Source organism: Oncorhynchus mykiss, chromosome 16 (assembly GCF_057628025.1).
Source record: "Oncorhynchus mykiss isolate SJ-2025 chromosome 16, ASM5762802v1, whole genome shotgun sequence".
Lineage (NCBI taxonomy): Eukaryota > Metazoa > Chordata > Actinopteri > Salmoniformes > Salmonidae > Oncorhynchus > Oncorhynchus mykiss.
The window spans coordinates 68962100-68986500 of NC_143037.1; the positions used below are offsets into that span (position 1 = coordinate 68962100).

General features: G+C 46.6%; 1 protein-coding gene across 2 annotated transcripts in view; it reads left to right on the plus strand.

Annotated features, from left to right (window-relative positions):
* The window catches only part of LOC110492564 (A-type voltage-gated potassium channel KCND3), a 302307-nt gene that overhangs the window by 233315 nt on the left and 44591 nt on the right, over window positions 1-24401 (plus strand). For both annotated transcript variants that reach the window (XM_036947565.2, XM_036947566.2), the window contains exon 3: window positions 16636-16804. In XM_036947565.2, coding sequence (XP_036803460.1) covers window positions 16636-16804 — 169 coding nt within the window. The remainder of the gene's footprint in view (window positions 1-16635; window positions 16805-24401) is intronic.

The following is a 24401-nucleotide window of genomic DNA, read 5'->3' on the forward strand; positions in this document are numbered from 1 at the left end:
TTTGTAGTCCCTCAATCCAATCCATGTGTACAATCACACGGTACACTGTACAGCAAGAAGTTGGGCAGTTACACCGGTGGGCCATGTGGCAATAAATTCATAAAACTGATAGTTTACCTTGACTTGGAAGAGTTGTTGTGTTGGATAGCCTTAGCCAGCTATCTAACATAAATATCATTCCTCTCTGTTTATGTTAGGTTGATGAGCAGACTAAATTATAGCTGCATTAGCTAAATAAGTCAAAGGTAAACTAAGAAGAAGAAAAAATGCAATAAAATATATTTCTCTCTCTCTCTCTTTCTCTCTCTCTGATTCTTCTGCTTAATTTTTGAGGAACATCGTTTGTTTAAAACTGTTCAACTATTGTCTTTCTCTCTCTTTGAGTCAACTACTCACCACTCTTTATGCAATGTAGTGCTAGCTAGCTGTAGCTTATGCTTTCAGTACTAGAGTAATTCTCTGATCCATTGATTGGATGGATAAGATCATACTGCAAGAGGTTTGAGGACGTCCTCCAGAAGTTGCCAGAATTACTGTGTAAGTCTATGGAAGGGGGTGAGAACCATGAGCCTTCCAGGTTTTGCATTGAAGTCAATGTAGCCAGAGGAGGACGAAAAATAGCAGTCCTCCGGTTACACCATGATGCTACCCTAGAGGGTGCTGTTGAGGCTACCGTGGACCTTCATTGCAAAACAGTATGTTTTGATAAGTTATTTGGAGAAATGAATATATTTAGTATAGTTTAATCGAAAAGGATAACTTTTTTAAAGTTTCAATATTTAAAAAATTATGAAATTCCCTAAGGAGGATGGTCCTCCCCTTCCTCCTCTGAGGAGCCTCCACTGACTAGTACCCTGAAACAGGAGGAACTTCTGTTGTCCATCTAAAAAAGATGAAAAGCCCTTAACAAAGATTTTAACAGTGTGGGTTAATTTTGTTCACTGCTTGACTTATCCCACGGGACCCCACTGATCCAGTGATGAGTTGCCCCAAGCCAAGTCTCAGTCAATCCCTTCTCATTATTTCAGCTCTCAAGTGCTGGCTGGAGGGGCGATGAGAGCTTTCTCATGTATCTAATACAGAACCTAGCCTACGTTAAAGACATTTTAATCCACAGTGAAGATGTTGTTGAGGGAGTCTTGTTGAGGACATGTTAAACCAGGGGTTGTGTTGACAGCAGGGCAGAGACGAGGAGGGGTGTAAGATCTTATCTGAACAGCCCCCTGCTGTTTTACTGCTCACAGTTACAGATAACAGCATAAATCAGGCCCTCAGTATCACAGAGTTGGTATAAACAGCATCACTGTTTCTGTTTCTCGGTCTCTTTCTCTCTCTAAGTGTTTTGTATATAATCAAATCAAGTGTTATTGGTCACATACACATGGTTAGCAGATGTTCATGGTCACATACACATGGTTAGCAGATGTTAATGCGAGTGTAGCGAAATGCTTGTGCTTCTAGTTCCAACAGTGCAGTAATATCTAACAAGTAATATCTAACACACAAATCTAAAGGGGTGAATGTTTTCAAATTTGCTTTGTTAAAATCCCAGCTACAATAAAAACAGCCTCCGGATATATAGTTTTGAGTTTACATAGAGTCGCTTGAGGGGGGATGTACACAGCTGTGACTATAATTGACGATAATTCTCTTGGTAGGTAGAATGGCCGGCATTTGATTGTAAGGAATTCTAGGTCGGGTGAGCAAAAGGACTTGAGTTCCTGTATGTTGTTATGATTACATCATGAGTTGTTCATCATAAAGTACACACCCGCCCTTCCTCTTCTTACAATTCCTGATGTCTGTCTGGAAGGCAACCCTTGCTTTAATTTCATATACCTTGTTGTCAAGAGACTGGACATTGGCGAGTAGTATACTCTGGAGCGGTGAGTAATGTGCCTGTTTCCGAAGCCTGACCAGAAGACCGCTCCGTCTGCCACCTTCTGCGTCGCCGTTGTTTTCGGTCAGCTGCTGGGATTAGATCCTTTGTCCTGGGTGGTGGTCCGAAGAGAGGATTCACTTCTGGAAAGTCATATTCCTGGTTGTAATGTTGGTAAGTTAACGTTGCTCTTATGTCCAATAGTTCTTCCCGGCTGTATGTAATAGACTTAAGATTTCATGGGGTAACAATGTAAGAAATAATACATGAAAAAAAAAATACTGGATAGTTTCCTAAGAACGCGAAGCGAGGCGACCATCTCTATCGGCGCCATTTTGTGTACAGAAGGTGGAGGGTAGAATGTCTCAATAAAGAGCATTAAAAGTCTAGTCTCTCTCTCTCTGTCTGGAGTCACTAACTGACTAACTGACTGAGTGACTGACTGATTAACTTAATGACTGATTGTCTGACTGACTTACTGACTGAAATGTCAAACCACTCTTAAAGAGTTTGTTTATGTGAGTACCCTGTCTGCGATAGTTGTATAGGAGCTCTCCGTGGTTCTGAATAGTTCCTGCTCCTCTCTCTACTACGCTGACTCTCATTTCAGCAAGAAATCATGACAGATGATACTCCCCCTGAGAGTGACAGCCCCCCTCCCAACCCCTGAGCTACTGGGCTGTGGTCATAGTGCCCCTTCCTTTCTGTAATGTTGTTGTCTCTCCTTGTTTCCCACTCTCTCCTCGCAAAAACTCAGAGTGACAGCCAGCCAGCATACTGGATTAAATGAACTGGAGGTGTCACCTGCAATTTTTCTATCTGTGTGTTTTCACCTTGACCTTTTTACTGGTGAGAAGTCTGCGATTTGTTTCTGTTCTTACTTATTTGCTGTTGCACACACGCGTTCACACACACACACACACACACACACACACACACAGCCGTGACATAGTCCTGTGGGGTCACCAGCCACAGCGGCAGCAGGGGATTATGGTCCTAGCAGAAGGGTGTTGTTGAAGGAAGTGTGGCGTCGGAGGGAAACTACATAACCCTTACCAAAAAAACAAGTCAAATTTGTAGTTTCACATGTTGAGCTTAAACTTTTTTCACGTCTTAAGTTTTCACATGTATTAAGTTCACATGTTAACATCACCTTTTCACGTGAGAATAAAAACGTTTTCAACTCACATGAAAATTGGATATGCAATTTCACATGTGAAAATCAATCACGTGTAAAAATCGAATTTGCAGTTTCGCATATAAGAAGCAAAAAAATCTAACTTTCACATGTGGAATTGCAAGTTCACATGTGGTGGTGAAATAGTGTTATCCTCACATGTGAAAATGTGGTGTTAACATGTTGTAGTAGCAATGTTTCCACATATGGAATTGCAAGCTCTGTAATGCCATTCTGTAAAAAGTTGTCTGAGTTAATCAGTTCATTCAAGTTGACATTTCTGCAACATTTTTTCATTGCGCATTGTCTGAAAGCATTCAAAATACACTGAAAACATCCAAAATACACAATCTATACAGCTAAACACAAACATGCAATGTCAAAACAGGTTGACTTTTGGCAAAAATCAAACTGTCAGTATTCTTCTAATGCTTTCTGTATACAAAAAAATAATAATTACAGCTCAATTCTAACAAATTATGAATTTGATTTGATGAATCATGATTAATCCCAAGAAATACTGCAATAAACTCGATTACATCTTTTGAATTGTTTGACAGTCCTAGTTGCAACTGCAACTTCAAAATTAGTGTTGCCCCTTTTTGTTGAATGGTCAATATGTTGGCTTCTCCTGTGGGAGACTCAGAGCCCAATCCTGCCAGTTATACAAGCACATATATGAAACATATAACACATATGAAATATTAGGGCATGACATGTCTGAGCCATGTGAAAAATAAACATGAAACTTCACGTGTCTGACTCACGTGTCTGTTTTTCCCCATGCAACATTTTTCATGATTTGTTCACGTGAAAAATGTACGTGATATGACTGACTGACTCATAAAAATGTCACGTATTTGTTGTAAAGTGCTCTCTCTCCATCTGTCTATTCCTCTAGCCCTCTTTTCATTTCTATATCCCTTGCTCTTCTCTCTCTCTCTCTCTCTCTCTCCATCTGTCTATTCCTCTCTCCCCCAGCCCTCTTTTCATTTCTATATCCCTTGCTCTTCTCTCTCTCTTTCCATCTCTCTATTCCTTCCTCATTCTCTCTATTCCTCTCTTCCTCAGCCCTCTTTTCATTTCTATATCCCTTGCTCTTCTCTCTCTCTCTCTCTCTCTCTCTCTCTCTCTCCATTACTCACTACCTCTCTCCCTCCCTCTCTTAGACTATTGGGGAAGCTGGCAATCACTAACTGTTATCCTGGTGGGTTGGAGAGAAATGTATACCCTAATACCACTTATTACCACCCACACACAGAAACACACACACTCACACAAACACTGCTTATTACCACACACACACTCTCTGTGTATTATCTCTGATATCAGCCCTTGTCTCTCTCTCCATGGTGTCTGGTGATGTCCAAAAGATAGTATCACAGAGCGCACACACAAACACACCAGGTCAGCTTGGCCCTTTGGAGTGGCTATTAGAGGGAGATTTGTCTTTCCTCTGTAGTATTAGGTTTGTAGCTGGGTTTGATGTGATTCCATTACAGAAGACTTTCAGATGAGTATGATTATCTGTTCAAAGGGGATGTGAATCATTTACGGAAGATAGGTTTCTGAGATGATATCTGTATTACCTCATTTAAGTAGTTGGCGTGTTCCAGACCTTAGATCTGCGGGAAAGTGAATTTCAAAGTATGAATTTCATAGAATTTCTTTAGAAATGTTCCTTTCCAAGAATAAGCTCCGTTCAATGCAGTCCACACGTGACCACGCTGCAGCATATAGCCCAGGCTACTAAGCAAAGACTAGTAATGAAATAAAACTTAAAATATGCTATCCTGTTCTTTTGAAATACATTTTCTTAATTGGATAATGTTTCTGCCCCTCAAAAAAAATATGATGGATTTAACGCTTTTCAGAAATGCAATTCAGGAAATGTAAAACTATTTTAGGTTTGAAAGGGCTACTGAAGTTTGTCATTTTTAAACGGAAGCTTCCCACTTCCCTCTTTTTTTCTCATCGAACGGAACAGCATTCTTGGTTTGGTTGATTTTCCTTTGGCTGAAGGGACAACATATTTTGTTTGCATTTCCTAAACTGTGTGACTAATGTGTGAATATCTCTCTCCATCTCCTAAGTGAATGGAATGGGAACGTGTGTGTTTGTTGGTGTGTAAGTGTGTGAGTTGTCATCTCCAGCAGACTGTGACAGAAGTGGTTGATTTCATTATGAGATGAGAAATCAAAGCATGGCTACTTAAACCCATTAAACCCGTTAGCTAAGAAGAAACTGTCTGTCTCCAGGGTTGTGACTGGCTACAAAACCCCATTACTGCTCAGCTAGTTAGAGGAAACTGTCTCCAGGGTTGTGACTGCTACAAAAACCTATTACTGCTCAGCTAGCTAGAGGAAACTGTCTCCAGGGTTGTGACTGGCTACAAAACCCCATTACTGCTCAGCTAGCTAGAGGAAACTGTCTCCAGGGTTGTGACTGGCTACAAAACCCCATTACTGCTCAGCTAGCTAGGGGAAACTGTCTCCAGGGTTGTGACTGGCTACAAAAACCTATTACTGCTCAGCTAGCTAGAGGAAACTGTCTCCAGGGTTGTGACTGGCTACAAAAACCTATTACTGCTCAGCTAGCTAGGGGAAACTGTCTCCAGGGTTGTGACTGGCTACAAAACCCCATTACTGCTCAGCTAGCTAGAGGAAACTGTCTCCAGGGTTGTGACTGGCTACAAAAACATATTACTGCTCAGCTAGCTAGAGGAAACTGTCTCCAGGGTTGTGACTGGCTACAAAAACCTATTACTGCTCAGCTAGCTAGAGGAAACTGTCTCCAGGGATGTGAATGCTAGCCTAGGACCCAGATTGACTCTTACGGTACTATCCTATAATATAAAGAGGGGACAAGGTCATCTTCTTGTATCTGTAGCTTGGATTGATCTCTGGTTAGATCAGTTTGATAGCTGTACAGGTGTGTGTTTGTATTTGTATGCGGAACATTGATTGATGCGGAACTTTAACTAATAGTTGTAATATAAAAGCATACTTTGATGAGGAGTCTGTGGATATGTGTGTGTGTGATACAGCAGAGCAGTGACCTCACTGTTTGTCTACACTCTAATGATCATCTCACCTCGTTAAGAGGTCCACATCGCCACTAACGAGATGCTCCTTGGCCTGGTGTGAATGAAAACTCTCCTTCACATAAACCATCATAGTAATGAATTTAGAGACAGAGCTTGAATATGATACACTACAAGGACTAAACGTATGTTGGCCATCTCCTCATTGAACATCTCATTCCAAAATGATGGGCATTAATATGGAGTTGGTCCCCCACTTTGCTGCTATAACATCCTCCACTCTTCAGGAAAGGCTTTCCGCTAGATGTTGGAATACTGCTGCGGTGACTTGCTTCCATTCAGCCACGAGCATTAGTGAGGTCGGGGACTGATGTTGGGTGATTAGGCCCGGCTCGCAGTTGACAATCCAATTCATCCCAAAAGTGTTCGATGGGTTTAAGGTCAGGGCTCTGTGCAGGCCAGTCAAGTTGTTCCACACTGATCTTGACAAACCATTTCTGTATGGACCTCGCTTTGTGCACGGTGGCATTGTCATGTTGAAACAGGAAAGGGCCTTCCCTTTCGTCTACAATGTCATTCTATGCTGTAGCATAGGCCCCTTAGTTCCCTTCACTGGAACTACAGGGCCTAGCCCGAAACATAAAAACAGCCCCAGACCATTATTCCCTATCCACCAAACTTTACAGTTGGCACTATGCATTAGTACAGATAGCATTCTCCTGGCAAAACCCAGATTCACCATCGGACTGCCAGATGGTGAAGCGTGATTCATCATTCCAGAGAGTCCAATTGTTTGGAACTCGGGGGAAAGACGATTGTTACACGCTACCCGCTTCCGCTCTGTGAGCTTGTGTGGCCTACTACGTCACGGCTGAGCCGTTGTTGCTCTTAACAGTTTCCACTTCACAATAACAGCTTTTACAGTTGACCGTGGCAGCTCTAGCAGGGCAGAAATTTGACGAACAGACTTATTGGTAAGGTGGCATCCTATGACGGTGCCACGTTAAAAGTCACTGAGCTCTTCAGTACGGCCATTCTACTGCCAGTGTTTGTCTATGGAGATTGCATGGCTGTTTGCTCGATTTTATACAGCTGTCAGCAACTGGTGTAGCTGAAATAACAGAATGCACTAATTTGAACGGGTATCCGAATACTTTAGTATATACTCTAGTATATATAGTGTATATGAGGTTTGTGCCTTGGTGTATATGAAACAGTGTTGACAGTGGAGGATCCAGAACAGAAGGACTTGAAAGTGGTTGTTGTGAATCTCCCGCAGAAATAACAATGTGCCATAGGTGTTTATTGACAGCGTCGATGTTATTCTGTCTAGTCCATAGGACTATGCCGGCTTTAGGGGAAACATTTTAGAAGCATGTCGAACCCATACTAGGTTAAAGCTGTGTGAAGAATGTGTCATTTCATTTTAAGGGACTTTAATAAACCATTTATACTCTCACATGTAAAACCATTTACTAATCATTAGTTAAGTATTTTCGCAGTCCCTAATCAAAAATGATTTACTTTATAAATGTTTTGGTGACCAGTGTAATTTCTCATAAAAATATGGACATGCCATTGGTAGACATTCCTGCAGTACCTGATGCTCTTTAATTAGGTCTCAAAATAGCCTAGAACATATCACTGGTAAAAGAATAGGCACACAACACAGGATGTTTAAGGAAATATATGTATACATATGTGAAGAACTAAATCAAATAAAATCACATGTTATTGGTCACATACATATGGTTAGCAGATGTTAATGTGAGAGCAGGGAAATGCTTGTGCTTCTAGTTCTGACAGTGCAGTAATATCTAACAAGTAATCTAACAATTCCACAACAACTTCCTTATACACACAAATGTAAAGGGATGGAATAAGAATATGTACATATAAATATATGGATGAACGATGGCTGAGCGGTATAGGCAATAGATGGTATAAAATACAGATATGTTAACATTATTAAAGTGGCATTATTTAAAGTGACTAGTGATCCATTTATTAAAGTGGCCAGTGATTTAAGTCTGTATGTAGGTAGCAGCCTCTCTGTGTTAGTGATGGCTGTTTAACAGTTTGATGGCCTAGAGATAGAAGCTGTTTTTCAGTCTCTCGGTACTAACCTCGCCTTCTGTATGGTAGCAGAGTGAACAGGTAGTGGCTCGGGTGGTTGTTGTCCTTGATGATCTTTTTGGCCTTCCTGTGACATTGGGTGCTGTAAGTGTCCTGGAGGGCAGGTAGTTTGCCCCCGGTGATTTGTTGTGCGGACCTGTATGGCCTTGCGGTTGATGGTGGAGCAGTTGCCATACCAGGCGGTGATACAGCCTGACAGGATGCTCTCAATTGTGCATCTGTTAAAGTTTGTGAGGCTTTTAGGTGACAAGCCAAATTTGCGCTATCGCCTTCTTCACCACACTGTGGTGAAGTTTGTAAAATCCATTTCAGTTTGTCTGTGATGTGTACACCGAGGAACTTAAAACTTTCCAACTTCTCCACTACCGTCCTGTTGATGTGGATAGGGGGGGGGTGCTCCCTCTGCTGTTTCCTGAAGTACACGATCATCTCCTTTGTTTTGTTGACGTTGAGTGAGAGGTTCTTTCAGTGAGACCACACTCCGAGTGCCCTCACCTCCTCCCTGTAGGCTGTCTCGTCGTTGTTGGTAATCAACTACTGTTGTGTCGTCTGTAAACTTAATGATTAAGTTGGAGGCGTGCATGGCCACGCAGTTGTGGGTGGACAGGGAGTCCAGGATAGGGTTGAGCACGCACCCTTGTGGGGCCCTAGTGTTGAGGATCAGCGAAGTGGAGATGTTGTTTCCTACCTTAACCACCTGGGGGCTGCCAGTCATAAAGTCCAGGACCCAATTGCACAGAGCGGGGTTGAGACCCGGGGCCTCAAGCTTTATGATGAGCTTGGATGGTACTATGGTGTTGAATGCTAAGCTGTCGTCAATGAACAGCATTCTAACATAGGTATTCCTCTTGTCCAGATGGGATAGGGCAGTGTGCAGTGGGATGGCTATTGCATTGTCTCTGGACCTGTTGGGGCGGTATGCAAACTGAAGTGGGTCAGGGGTGGCAGGTAAGTTGGAGGTGATATGATTCTTGACTAGTCTCTAAAAGCATTTCATGATGACAGAAGTGAGTGCTACGGGCGATAGTCATTTAGTTCAGTTATCTTTGCCAGCTAGTCTGCGTCTGCTCTGATGAGGTGGCTAGGGATGCCATCTAGGCCAGCAGCCTTGCAAGGATTATCACGTTTAAATGTCTTACTCACGTCGGCCACGGAGAAGGAGGGGGGGATCCGCAGTCCTTCAAATCAAATCAAATTTATTTACATAGCCCTTCTTACATCAGCTGATATCTCAAAGTGCTGTACAGAAACCCAGCCTAAAACCCCAAACAGCAAGCAATGCAGGTGTAGAAGCACGGTGGCTAGGAAAAACTTCCTAGACAGGCCAAAACCTAGGAAGAAACCTAGAGCAGAACCAGGCTATGAGGGGTGGACAGTCCTCTTCTGGCTGTGCCAGGTAGAGATTATAACAGAACATGGCCAAGATGTTCAAATGTTCATAAATGACCAGCATAGTCAAATAATAATAATCACAGTAGTTGTCGCGGGTGCAGCAAGTCAGCACCTCAGAAGTAAATGTCAGATGGCTTTTCAAAGCCGATCATTAGGAGTATTTCGCTCCTGCTGTCTCTAGAGAGTTGAAAACAGCAGGTCTGGGACAGGTAGCACGTCTGGTGAACAGGTTCCATAGCCGCAGGCAGAACAGTTGAAACTGGAGCAGCAGCACGGCCAGGTGGACTGGGGACAGCAAGGAGTCATCATGCCAGATAGTCCTGAGACATGGTCCTAGGGCTCAGGTCCTCTGGTAGAGAGAAAGAAAGAGAGAAAGAGAGAATTGGAGAGAGCATACTTAAATTCACACAGGACACCGGATAAGACAGGAGAAGTACTCCAGATATAACAAACTGACCCTAGCCCCCGACACATAAACTACTGCAGCATAAATACTGGAGGCTGAGACAGGAGGGGTCAGGAGACACTGTGGCCCCATCCGATGATACCCCCGGACAGGGCCAAACAGGAAGGATATAACCCCACCCACTTTGCCAAAGCACAGCCCCCACACCACACCACTAGAGGAATATCTTCAACCACCAACCTACATGTACCATCCTGAGACAAGGCTGAGTATAGTCCTTGGTAGCAGTCCGCATCGGTGGCACTGTATTATCCTCAAAGCGGGCAAAGAAGGTGTTCAGTTTGTCTGGAAGAAAGACTTCGCTGCCGGGGACGTGACTGCTTTTCTTTTTCTAGTCCACAATTGCCTGTAGACCCTACCACATACGTCTTGTGTCTGATCCGTTGAATTGCGACTCCACTTTGTTCCTGTACTGACAATTCGCTTGTTTGATTGCCTTGCGGAAGGAATAACTACACTGTTTATATTCTGCCATATTCCCCAACATCTTTCCATGGTTGAATGAGGTGGTTCAAACTTTCAATTTCGCGCGAATACCGCCATCTGTCCATGGTTTCTGGTTAGGGTAGGTTTTAATAGTGGGTAGAACATCTCCAATAAACTCCCTTATAAACTCACTCACCGAGTTATTTTCTGAGTTTTCCCTGAACATTTCCCAGTCCGCGTGATCAAAACAAACTTGAAGCATGGATTCTGATTGGGGGGGGGGGGGGGGGGGGCTTGTTCTCAAATTAGCTTTATAAAAATCCCCAGCTACAATAAATGCAGCCTCAGGATATATAGTTTCAAGTTTACATAGAGTCCAGAGAAGTTCCTTGAGGGCCGTTGAGGTATCTGCTTGGGGGGGACAATACACGGCTGTGACTATAATCAAAGAGAATTCTCTTGGGAGATAATGTGGTCGGCATTTGATTGTAAGGAATTCTAGGCCAGGTGAACAAAAGGACTTGAGTTCCTGTATGTTGTTATGATTACACCATGAGGCGTTAATCATGTAGCATACACCCCCTCCCTTCTTCTTACCAGAGAGAATTTTGTTTCTGTCGGTGCGTCGCGTGAAGAAACCGGTGGCTGTACTGAGTCCAAAAACATATCCCGAGAGAGCCATGTTTCCGTGAAACAGAGAATGTTACAATCTCTGATGTCTCTCTGGAAGGCAACCCTTGCCTTAATTTCATCCACTTTGTTGTCTAGAGACTGGACATTGTCGTGTAATATGCTTGGAAGCGGTGGGTGGTGTACACGTCTTCGAAGTCTGACCAGGAGGGCCGCTCCTGCTACCTCTCCTGCAGCGACGTTGTTTTGGGTCAGCCTCTGGGATTAGATCCATTGTCTTGGGTGGAGGTCCAAACAAAGGATCCTCTTTGGTAAAGTCATATTCTTGGTCGTAATGTTGGTATGTTGACGTCGCTCTTATATCCAATAGTTCTACCCGGCAGTATGTAATAACACTTGAAATTTCCTGGGCTAACAATGTAAGAAATAATATATTTTAAAAAACTAAACACTGCCTTGTTTCCTAAGGACTCAAAGTGAGGCGACCATCTCTGTTGGCGCCATCTTACTAACGTTTTCAAATGTGGGAGTAATGATTAATAAATGGTTAGAAAAGTGTTTGTAAATGCCTTACGTTTGTTATGGACTCTTAAAATATAGTGTTACCAAAGAACGTTCCAAATTGTTTAGGCTGTCAGTCCAGATGGGTTTAAATGAATGGAATAAATGGAACACATTATTTTCTCAACTGGAATCCAATCGTTCCAGAAGTACATCTGTGAGGCTTTGTGTGGTCCTGCCGCAGTGGAGGAAGGGGGGAGGGGGGGAATTACTACAGAAGTACTCAACTCTATGGCACTTCCATTAAATTGCTCTCATTTTGTCTTTCAAAGCAGTATGTGTGTTTGTGTGTACGTGCGTGTGTGTGTGTGTGTGTGTGTGTGTGTGTGTTTGTGTGTGCGTGCATGTGTATGCGTGTGTATGTGTATGTGTATGTGTATGTGTGTGTGTGTGTGTGTGTGTGTGTGTGTGTTTGTGTGTGTGTGTGTGTGTGTGTGTGTGTGTGTGTGTGTGTGTGTGTGTGTGTTATTACTCGGAGTGGAAAACCATTAGAGCTGTATGGTAGTTTGAGGAGCAACCTCTCTCCTTACTTATCTCTGATGAATTCAGTGTGTGAGTTCCCTGATGGCTCTACACAGCATAATGCATCCCATCAGGGAGAAGGAGATGGATGGATGGGGAGTGGGACGTCTAACTGGATGCCTTCTTTGATCTCACTCTGCCGCCATTTTGTCTGTCTGAGGCTCCCCATGCGACAGCACATGTCCTATATCTGCACATTATGATCCTATTCACACAAAGAATCCACACAAAACAATGTACTTCTAAAGTAACAACACATAGTGGGTTTTGTTTGGCCTTATGTTATGTTATGTTTATAGAAGTTAAGCCTTGAAAATGTACATTTTCACATTTGTTGTTGTTGTTGCTGTTGTTGTTTAATCATCTTTGGCTGGATAGTTGGGGAAAGTTGGGATTTAGAGTTGAGAGAAGCAGAGTCCTGTCTCTTCTGGCCTCAGGCTGTATGGTGCTGCAAAAACAGATATAATATACGCTGACAAGAAAACCTAAAGTATAGCCATACAAAGGATATTCGCTACCGTAACTCCACCCCTGATAGGGCGTCAATTAGCTGTGAACAGAGTGCATGTCAATGTTCTGCATTCTATCCTAGTTAATGTGATGAATAAATAGGATTAGTTGTGAGCTCTTGTGTATCGCTACTCCTAAGCTGGCTATTTTATGGCCCAGCTTTAGGAGAAAGCAATTATTGTTGCTATGGATTACACGTTTAATACAACTCATTATGCCCCAGATAACATTTCTGTATAGAATGCTGCATTTTGTATAATATTTTAATGTGCAATTATTTCTGTACTGACACGTTAAATATATGTAAAGCCTGGCGCTGCCATATGATGTTTGTGACTATGAGTCAATTTGTAGTCAGACTGTGTCTAGGTACCTATACCTTTGGCACCAGAAGCCAATAAAAGCAAATGACCAACACTTTCTACTCAGGAATACCAAATAAGCACCTTTAGAAATAAAGTTTAGTTGTTTCTTTTTCCATAGACTGGAGTTTTATTGCTGTCCTTAGTCGTTTAAAATGAGTTGTATTCTTTTTATTGCTCTTTTTATTCTGACACAGTGGCTTCCTCTTGGGAAGGGACAGATCTATTATGTCCAGTGTAATTGTGTTTGCATTTGAAACACGGCCGTGATTGCTTTTTGACTTCTGAATATTCCAGATTGGATGGGCTAAATTACATTTTAGAAAATGTCCCGGGCTCCCTAAGCCCTCGTCTCCGCTCCTGCATGCTCTGTTCCACTCCTCTCCCCTTTGCTCCTCCTCTCTCCTCTCTCCTTCGCTCTCATTCCATCTGCTCCCCTCTCCTCTCCCCTCCACTCCGCTCACCTCTCCCCTCCGCTCCTCTCCCCTCCTCTCCTCTCCCCTCTGCTCTATTTCCATCTGCTTCCCTCTCCCCTCCACTCTCCCCTCCACTCTCCCCTCCACTTCCCTCTCCCCTCCTCTCCTCTCCCCTCTGCTCTATTTCCATCTGCTTCCCTCTCCCCTCCTCTTCCCTCCCCTCCTCTCCCCTCCACTCCCCTCTCCCCTCCACTTCCCTCTCCCCTCCACTCTCCCCTCCGCTCCACTCTCCCCTCCACTTCCCTCTCCCCTCCACTTCCCTCTCCCCTCCACTTCTCTCCACTCCTCTCCTCTCCACTTCCCTCTCCCCTCCACTTCCCTCTCCCCTCCACTTCCCTCTCCCCTCCACTTCTCTCCACTCCTCTCCTCTCCACTTCCCTCTCCCCTCCACTTCCCTCTTCCCTCCACTTCCCTCTTCCCCTCCTCTCCTCTCCACTTCCCTCTCCCCTCCACTTCTCTCCACTCCTCTCTCCTCTCTACTCCACTCTCAAATCAAATCAAATCAAATGTATTTATATAGCCCTTCGTACATCAGCTGATATATCAAAGTGCTGTACAGAAACCCAGCCTAAAACCCCAAACAGCAAGCAATGCAGGTGTAGAAGCTCTCCCCTCCACTCCCCTTACCTTTCTGCTCCCCTCTCCCCTCCACTCCACTCCACTCTCCACTCCCCTCTCCTCTCCACCTCCCTCTCCCCTTCACTCTCCCCTCCACTCCCCTCACCTCACCTTTCTGCTCCCCTCTCCCATCTGCTCCTCTCCCCTCCCCTCACCTCTTCCCTCCACTCCCCTCTCCTCTCCACCTCTCTCTCCCCTCCACTCCCCTCTCCCCTCCACTCCCCCCTCCCTTCTACTTCCCTCTACCCTCCACTCCACTCTCTTCCCCTCCACTCCCCTCACCTCACCTTTCTGCTCCCCTCTCCCCTCCACTCCCCCCTCCCTTCTACTTCCCTCTACCCTCCACTCCACTCTCTTCCCCTCCACTCCCCTCACCTCACCTTTCTGCTCCTCTCTCCCCTCTTCTCCCCTCCCCTCTGCTCCTCTCCACTCCTCTCCTCTCTGCTTCTCTCCACTCCTCTCTCCCCTCCGCTCCTCTCCCCTCCGTTCCTCTCCCCTCCGCTCCTCTCTCCTCCGCTCCGCTCCTTTCCTCTCCTCTCCTCTCCCCTCCTCTCCCCTCTGCTTCTCTCCACTCCTCTCCCCTCTGCTTCTCTCCACTCCTCTCTCACCTCCACTCCTCTCCCCTCTGCTTCTCTCCACTCCTCTCTCCCCTCCGCTCCTCTCCCCTCTGCTCCTCTCCCCTCCGCTCCTCTCCCCTCCGCTCCTCTCCCCTCTGCTCTCTTTCCAACTGCTCCCCTCTCCCCCTCCACTCCTCTCTGCTCCACTCCCCTCACCTCTCTGCTCCTCTCCCCTCTGATCTCCTTCCCCTCCTCTCCCCTCGCCGCTCCCCTCCCCTCCACCCTGCTCCTATCCCCCTCCGCTCTCCTTCCCCTCCACTCCGCTCCCCTCTCCCCTCCTCTCTCCTTCCACTCCGCTCCCCTCTCCCCTCCTCTCTCCTTCCACTCCGCTCCCCTCCACTCCCATCTCCCCTCTGCTTTCCTCTCTTTTCCGGTCTGCGCTCCCAAAGGTTGATATTTTCTCCTGTCACCTAATGAAAGCACTGAAGTCTCTGAGAGGATCAACTGGAGGCAGACTGACTGAGGAGGTTAAGGTCTCTTCTGAGAGAGCTGTGTGGAAGGGCTGATGTTCCATCTATCTAGCGCAACTCAGAACAGTGTGTGAATGTTCCTTATTGAAAGAAGTCTGAATGCATTTTGGTCTGTTCTGTGTGAATTAACTCCATCTGAACTAACGTCTTTCTCCCTCTCTCTCCTCCCTTCCCTCTCTCCTCCCTTCTCTCTCTCCCTACTCCCTTCTCTCTCTCTCCTCCCTCCCTTCTCTCTCTCTCTACTCCCTTGTCTCTCTTTCTACTCCCTTCTCTCTAAACTCCCTGCTCTCTCTCAACTACTTTCTCTCCGCTACTCCCTTCTCTCTCTCCTCCCTTCTCTCTCTACTCCCTTCTCTCTCTCTCCTCCCTCCCTTCTCTCTCTCTCTACTCCCTTGTCTCTCTTTCTACTCCCTTCTCTCTAAACTCCCTGCTCTCTCTCAACTACTTTCTCTCCGCTACTCCCTTCTCTCTCTCCTCCCTTCTCTCTCTACTCCCTTCTCTCTCTTTCAACTCCCTTCTCTCTCTACTCCCTTCTCTCTCTTTCAACTCCCTTCCCTCTCTCCTCCCTTCTCTCTCTCCCTACTCCCTTCTCTCTCTCTCCTCCCTCCCTTCTCTCTCTCTCTACTCCCTTGTCTCTCTTTCTACTCCCTTCTCTCTAAACTCCCTGCTCTCTCTCAACTACTTTCTCTCCGCTACTCCCTTCTCTCTCTCCTCCCTTCTCTCTCTACTCCCTTCTCTCTCTTTCAACTCCCTTCTCTCTCTACTCCCTTCTCTCTCTTTCAACTCCCTTCCCTCTCTCCTCCCTTCTCTCTCTCCCTACTCCCTTCTCTCTCTCTCCTCCCTCCCTTCTCTCTCTCTCTACTCCCTTGTCTCTCTTTCTACTCCCTTCTCTCTAAACTCCCTGCTCTCTCTCAACTACTTTCTCTCCGCTACTCCCTTCTCTCTCTCCTCCCTTCTCTCTCTACTCCCTTCTCTCTCTTTCAACTCCCTTCTCTCTCTACTCCATTCTCTCTCTACTCGCTTCTCTTTCTCCTTACCCCCTTCTCTCTACTCCCTTCTCTCTCTTTTAACTCCCTTCTCTCTCTACTCGCTTCTCTCTCCCCTCCTTTCTCTCTCTACTCCCTTCTCGCTCTCTCCTTGCTTCTCTCTCGCTCTACTCCCTTCTCTCCCTGTCTACTCCCTTCTCTCCCTCTCTACTCCCTTCTCTCCCTCTCTACTCCTCTCCTGCTCTACTCCCTTCTCTCCCTCTCTACTTCATTCTCTCCCTCTTCTCTCTCTCTCTCTCTCTCTCTCTCTCTCTCTCTCTCTCTCTCTCTCTCTCTACTCTACTCTCTCTCTCTCTCCTTGCAGATATGGAGACATGGTTCCTAAGACGATTGCGGGGAAGATATTTGGTTCTATCTGTTCTCTGAGCGGGGTGTTGGTCATTGCCCTGCCTGTCCCAGTCATTGTGTCCAACTTCAGCCGCATCTACCACCAAAACCAGAGAGCTGACAAAAGACGGGCGCAGAAGATGCAGGTAAACATAGTTTGTTACTACCTCAGAGGTTTGGACTGGAGACCTCTAGTTCAGGGAGCCATCCGAGCCCACTCTCCCCCGGAGAAGAGCAGAGAGATGGGAAAGGCGCAGGGCTCATGTCCCCATAGAAAGGCATTCTCTAGATAACGTATGAATATCACACACACAAACACACACAAGCACAGTTATTCACATGATATAAACAGTAATCAAGTGACACATCCACTACTTGTTGCTCACTGAATGCGACCCTGGTGTCGTTTCCCCAGGAGAGCAATAACCCTGTGTAAAAACGCATTCAGAGGGAAGAGCCGTTGGTTATGTCATGAAACAGTGTCATTCTCCATTAACCTAGACATTTTAATGCCTTTTGCCATAGTGTGTGAGCCATACAATCCAGGCGCAGCAGAGAGAAGATAAACTGAGGAGTCACAGCCTGTCACTGTACTAATGACACTCGCCTATCACTGTCATCTCACAGCGCACTGTTTGTGTGTGTGCTTGTGCATGCAGGCGTGTGTGTGCATGCATGTACGTGTGTGTGTGAGAGGGAGAGAGAGAGGGGGGGGTTATCCCTCACACCAGGCCCTGTCTCAAGTCTCTTCAGTATTTGTTATTACTTAATTAACTGTAAACTAATTGTCTGAAAATCACCAGGGGCCTGTTTCCTTGTGTGTGGGGACCAGACAGTCAAACAGGCTGATGATGAGTCAATCTAACCATATAGGCTCATCATACAACATTCCTACTACTGTTAGATACAGTCTAGCCATTCTAGTCCCCTATCCCAAACCCACCCCTAATCAATGAATGCTGATAGGCTGGAGTACAGCCAGTCTAGTACCCTATCCCAAACCCACCCCTAATCAATGAATGCTGATAGGCTGGAGTACAGCCAGTCTAGTCCCCTATCCCAAACCCACCCCTAATCAATGAATGCTGATTGGCTGGGGTCCAGCCAATCTAGTCCCCTATCCCAAACCCACCCCTAATCAATGAATGCTGATTGGCTGGAGTCCAGCCAGTCTAGTACCCTATCCCAAACCCACCCCTAATCAATGAATGCTGATTGGCTGGAGTACAGCCAGTCTAGTACCCTATCCCAAACCCACCCCTAATCAATGAATGCTGATTGGCTGGAGTACAGCCAGTCTAGTCCCCTATCCCAAACCCACCCCTAATCAATGAATGCTGATAGGCTGGAGTACAGCCAGTCTAGTCCCCTATCCCAAACCCACCCCTAATCAATGAATGCTGATTGGCTGGGGTCCAGCCAATCTAGTCCCCTATCCCAAACCCACCCCTAATCAATGAATGCTGATTGGCTGGAGTCCAGCCAGTCTAGTACCCTATCCCAAACCCACCCCTAATCAATGAATGCTGATTGGCTGGAGTACAGCCAGTCTAGTCCCCTATCCCAAACCCACCCCTAATCAATGAATGCTGATAGGCTGGAGTACAGCCAGTCTAGTCCCCTATCCCAAACCCACCCCTAATCAATGAATGCTGATTGGCTGGGGTCCAGCCAATCTAGTCCCCTATCCCAAACCCACCCCTAATCAATGAATGCTGATTGGCTGGAGTCCAGCCAGTCTAGTACCCTATCCCAAACCCACCCCTAATCAATGAATGCTGATTGGCTGGAGGTGAACACATGACTGTTTCACAGGTAGACACCAGTCTCTGGTTAAAAGACTAGGGGCTCTATTCAATCAGATCTGCTTTAACCCACATCTACATAACGGTTGTTTTGGCGTGTCGGAGGTGGAACTGCATTTTTTACAAGCATTTCGCTACACCCGCAATAATATAGCAATACTATCTGCTAAATATGTGTACGTGACCAATAACATTTGATTTGATTTGAGCTGTCAAATCCACAAGCGGATCCTGGTATTATACCTAAACGGACCTTGCCTTGTTTACCAGTTGGAACACTGGAATGTCAGATGTGATCTACACCTTGATTCGGTGAATTTTTTAATAAATGTTTTATTTCACCTTTATTTAACCAGGTAGGCCAGTTGAGAACACCTTTATTTAACCAGGTAGGCCAGTTGAGAACAAGTTCTCTTTTACTACTGTGACCTGGCCAAGATAAAGCAAAGCAGTGCAACAAAAACAAGTACACAGAGTTACACATGGATTAAACAAACATACAGTCAATAATACAATGAAAAATCTGTATACAATGTGTGCAAATGAAGTAAGGAGGTAAGGCAATAAATAGGCCAATAGTGGCGAAGTAATTACAATTTAGCAATTTACACTGGAGTGATATATGTGCAGATGAAGCTGTGCAAGTAGAAATACTGGAGTGCAAAAGAGCAGAAAAACAAAGACAAGTATGGGGATGAGGTAGGTAGTTGGTTGGATGGGCTATTTACAGATGGGCTGTGTACAGCTGCAGCGATCGGTAAGCTGCTCTGACAGCTAACGCTGAAAGTTAGTGAGGGAAATATAAGTCTCCAACTTCAGTGATTTTTACAATTCGTTCCAGTCATTGGCAGCAGAGAACTGGAAGGAAAGGTGGCCAAAGGAGGTGTTGACTTTGGGGATGACCAGTGAAATATACCTGCTGGAGCGCGTGCTGCTTGTGGGTGCTGCTACGGTGACCCGTGAGCTGAGATAAGGCGGAGCTATACCTAGCAAAGACTTATAGATTACCTGGAACCAGTGGGTTTGGCGACGAATATGTAGCGAGGACCAGCCAGCGAGAGCATACAGGTCGCAGTGGTGGGTAGTACATGGGGCTTTGGTGACTAAACAGATGGCACTGTGAAAGACTGCATCCAATTTGCTGGGTAGAGTGTTGGAGGCTATTTTGTAAATGACATTGCCGAAGTCAAGGATCGGTAGGATAGTCAGTTTTACGAGGGTATGTTTGGCAGCATGAGTGAAGGAGGCTTTGTTGCGAAATAGGAAGCCGATTCTAGATTTAACTTTGGATTGGAGATGCTTAATGTGAGTCTGGAAGGAGAGTTTACAGTCTAGCCAGACACCTAGGTATTTGTAGTTGTCCACATATTCTTAAGTCAGAACCGTCCAGGGTAGTGATGCTAGTCTGGCGGGCAGGTGCGGGCAGCAATCAGTTGAAGAGCATGCAATTCGTTTTACTAGCATCTAAGAGCAGTTGGAAGCCATGGAAGGAGAGTTGTATGGCTTTGCAGCTCGTTTGGAGGTTTGTTAACACAGTGTCTTAAGAAGGGCCAGATGTATACAGAATGGTGTCGTCTGCATAGAGGGGAAACTCTAACTGAGAAGTAGTTAGTGAACCAGGCGAGGCAGTCATTAGAGTAACCAAGGCTGTTGAGTCTGCCGATAAGAATATGGTGATTGACAGAGTCGAAGCCTTGGCCAGGTCGATGAAGACTGCTGCACAGTACTGTCTTTTATCTATGGCGGTTATGATATTGTTTAGGACCTTGAGAGCGGCTGAGATGCACCCGTGACCAGCTCGGAAACCAGATTGCATAGCAGAGAAGGTACGGTGAGATTCTAAATGGTCAGTGATCTGTCTGTTCATTTGGCTTTCGAAGACTTTACAAAGGCAGGGCAGGATGGATATAGGTCTGTAACAGTTTGGGTCTAGTGTGTCTCCCCCTTTGAAGAGGAGATGTCTAGCCCAGCTGATTTGTAGGGATCTAGATTTTGCAGCTCTTTCAGAACATCAGCTCTCCGGATTTGGGTGAAGGAGAAGTGGGGTGTGCGGAGCTGTTGGCTGGGGTTGGCGTAGCCAGGTGGAAAGCATGGCCAGCCGTAGAGAAATGCTTTTTGAAATTCTCGACTATCATGGATTTATCAGTGGTGACAGTGTTTCCTAGTATCAGTGCAGTGGGAAGCTGGGAGGAGGTACTCTTATTTTCCATGGACTTTACAGTGTCCCAAAACCTTTTGGAATTAGTGCTGCAGGATGCAAATTTCAGTTTGAAAAAGCTAGCCTTTGCTTTCCTAACTGACTGTGTGTAGTAGTTCCTGACTTCCCTGAAAAGTTGCAAATTTTGGGGACTATTCGATGCTAGTGCAGTACGCCACAGGGTGTTTTTGTGCTGGTCAAGGGCAGCCAAGTCTGGAGTGAACCAAGGGCTGTGTTTTAGGGAGCATTTGACAGTGATGAGGGGTGGTCATTTGACCGCGGACCCATAACGGACGCAGGCAATGAGTGATTGCTGATATCCTGGTTGATATCTATGAGGGTGCCCGTGTTTACGGATTTGGGGTTGTACCTGGTAGGTTCCTTGATAATTTGTGTGAGATTGAGGGCATCTATCTTAGATTGTAGGACAGCCGGGGTGTTAAGCATATCCCAATTTAGGTCACCTTGCAGTACGAACTCTGACAATAGATGGGGGGCAATCAATTCACATATGGTGTCCAGTGCACAGCTGGGAACTGAGGGGGGTCTATAACAGTAAGGGACTTATTTCTGAGGAGATGGATCTTTAAAAGTAGAAGCTCGAACTGTTTGGGCATAGACCTGGACAGTATGAGAGAACTCTGCAGGCTATCTCCACAGTAGATTGCAATTCTGCCCCCTGTAGCAGTTCTGTCTTGACGAAAAATGTTGTAATTGGGGATGGAAATGTCCACATTTTTGGTGGCCTTCCTAAGCCAGGATTTAGACACGGCTAGGACATCAGGGTTGGCTGAGTGTGCTAAAGCAGTGAATAAATCAAACTTAGGGAGGAGGCGTCTGATGTTAACATGCATGAGCCCAAGGCTTTTACGGTTGCAGAAGTCAACAAATGAGAGTGCCTGGGTACACCCAGGGCCTGGGTTAACCTCTACATCACCAGAGGAACAAAGGAGGAGTAGGATGAGGGTACGGCTAAAGGCTGTAAGAACTGGTTGTTTAGTGCTTTGGGAACAAAGAATAAAAGGAGCAGATTTCTGGGCGTTGTAGGATAAATTCAGGGCATAGTGTACAGACAAGGGAATGGTAGGGTACGAGTACAGTGGGGGTAAAGCTAGGCATTGAGTGACGATGAGAGAGGTTGCATCTCTAGAGGCACCAGTTAAGCAAGGTGCGGTCTCTGCATGTGTTTGGGGTGGGACAAGGGGGCTATCTGAGGCATGTTGAGCAGGACTAGGGGCTCCGCAGTAAAATAAAACAAGGAGAGCTGCCCTAAACAACAGTATACAAGGCATATTGACATTGGCGCGGGACGTGGACTCCACTTCACCATAGTGTTTCTACGCCTCTTTATCCACCTCCGTGGCCTCTTAAAAACGTTGACCCTCGCCGTCGACCTCGGACTGAGGACCCGGGTCCCGAATGGACGGGAGATTCCAGCAGCACCGGACGGACGGGAGACTCCGGCAGCTCCGGAGTGAAGGGTGATTCTGGCAGCGCCGGCGTGACGGACGGCTCTGGCAGCTCCTGGCTGACTGACGGCTCTGGCAGCTCCTTGCTGACTAACGGCTCTGGCAGATCCTGACTGACCGGCGACTCTGGCAGCTCCTGACTGGCGGGCGGCTCTGGCAGCTCCTGACTGACGGGCGGCTCTGGCAGCTCCTGACTGGCGGGTGGCTCTTGCAGCTCCTGACAGACGGGCGACTCTGGCAGCTCAGGACAGACGGGCGACTCTGGCAGCTCAGGACAGACGGGCGACTCTGGCAGCTCAGGACAGACGGGCGACTCTGGCAGCTCAGGACAGACGGGAGACTCTGGCAGCTCAGGACAGACGGGCGACTCTGGCAGCTCAGGACAGACGGGAGACTCTGGCAGCTCAGGACAGACGGGAGACTCTGGCAGCTCAGGACAGACGGGAGACTCTGACAGCGCTGGGCAGGAGGAAGACTCTGGCAGCACTGGACAGGCGGGAGCACCTGTAGGAAGGAGACGGAGAGACAGCCTGGTGCGGGGGGCTGCCACCGGAGGGCTGGTGCGTGGAGGTGGCACTGGATAGACCGGACCTTGAAGGCGCACTGGAGGTCTCGAGCACCGAGCCTGCCCAACCCTACCTGGTTGAATGCTCCCCGTAGCCAGGCCAGTGCGGCGAGGTGGAATAGCCCGCACTGGGCTGTGCTGGCGAACCGGGGACACCATGCGTAGGGCTGGTGCCATGTACCCCGGCCCGAGGAGACGCACTGGAGACCAGATGCGCTGAGCCGGCTTCATGGCACCTGGCTCGATGCCCACTCTAGCCCAGCCGATACCAGGCACTGCAGTGTACCGCACCGGGCTATGCACGCGCACCGGGGGCACCGTGTGCCTCACGGCATAACACGGTGCCTGTGCGGTCCCTCTCTCTCCACGGTAAGCACGGGGAATTGGCGCAGGTCTCCTACCTGACTTCGCCACACTCCCCGTGTGCTTCCCCCAATACATTTTGGGGCTGCCTCTCGGGCTTCCTTGCCAGCCCTGTTCCCTCAAAGTGCTGGCTCCCTTTACCTACTGCCTCCGCTCTCCTGGCTGCCTCCACTTATTCCCATGGGAGGCGATCCCTTCCAGCCAGGATCTCCTCCCATGTTAGCAACCCTTGCCGTCCAGAATGTCCTCCCATGTCCATTCCTCCTTATAGCGCTGCTCCTGCTGCTGCTGCCTGTTACCACGCTGCTTGGTCCTTTGGTGGTGGGTGATTCTGTAACGGGATTTGTCGTCCTCTGACGAGGAGTATGAGAGATCGGACCAATATCCAGCGTGGTACGTGTTCGTCATGTTTTAATGAACAAAATCACTGAACACGAAAATACAAAATAACAAATAGAAAGACAGAAAGGAAAACCGAAACAGTTCCGTGTGGAACACACAGACACAGAAAACAATCACCCACAAAACACTGGTGGGAAAAGGCTACCTAAGTATGATTCTCAATCAGAGACAACTAACGACACCTGCCTCTGATTGAGAACCATACCAGGCAAAACGCAAAATACAACATAGAAAAACAAACATAGACTGCCCACCCCAACTCACGCCCTGACCGTACTATATAATGACAAAACAAAGACAAAACAAAGGAACTAAGGTCAGAACGTGACAACACGGGACAAAAACAACTGCTGCTCCATCTTGGACATCATATGACATCATAAATAATTAATGATTTTCAATTTGAAAGTCATTATTTCTATACAGCCTACACTTTCTCATTCTAAACTTCTAACGCGAGTGGGGTGGGTGTGGCTTCGTAACAATGATCAAGAGCAGCTGCTCACCGATTTGACAGCTCCAATGCAGTTACACCTCCAACACCACCAAAACATCAGTTATGCGGGTGTCGGCTGTCACCAGTTAACACTCGATCTGAGCGAGTGGCTCCCGAGTGACTCAGTGGTCTAAGGCACTGCATTTCAGTGTAAGAGGCGTTACTACAGTACCTGGTTTGAATCCAGGCTGTATCACATCCGGCTGGGATTGGGAGTCCCATAGGGAGGCACACAATTGGCCCAGTGTCGTTCGGGTTTTGCCGGAGTAGGCTGTCATTGTAAATAAGAATTTGTTCTTAACTGATTTGCCTAGTTAAATAAAGGTTAAATAAAAAATAGGCCTAGGATGACAACTGGAATATATTGTGTGTGCATCTGCTGGTGAGCACGTGTGTGTATGGGATGTCGTGCGTATGTGTATGGGATGTTGTACGTGTGTGTATGG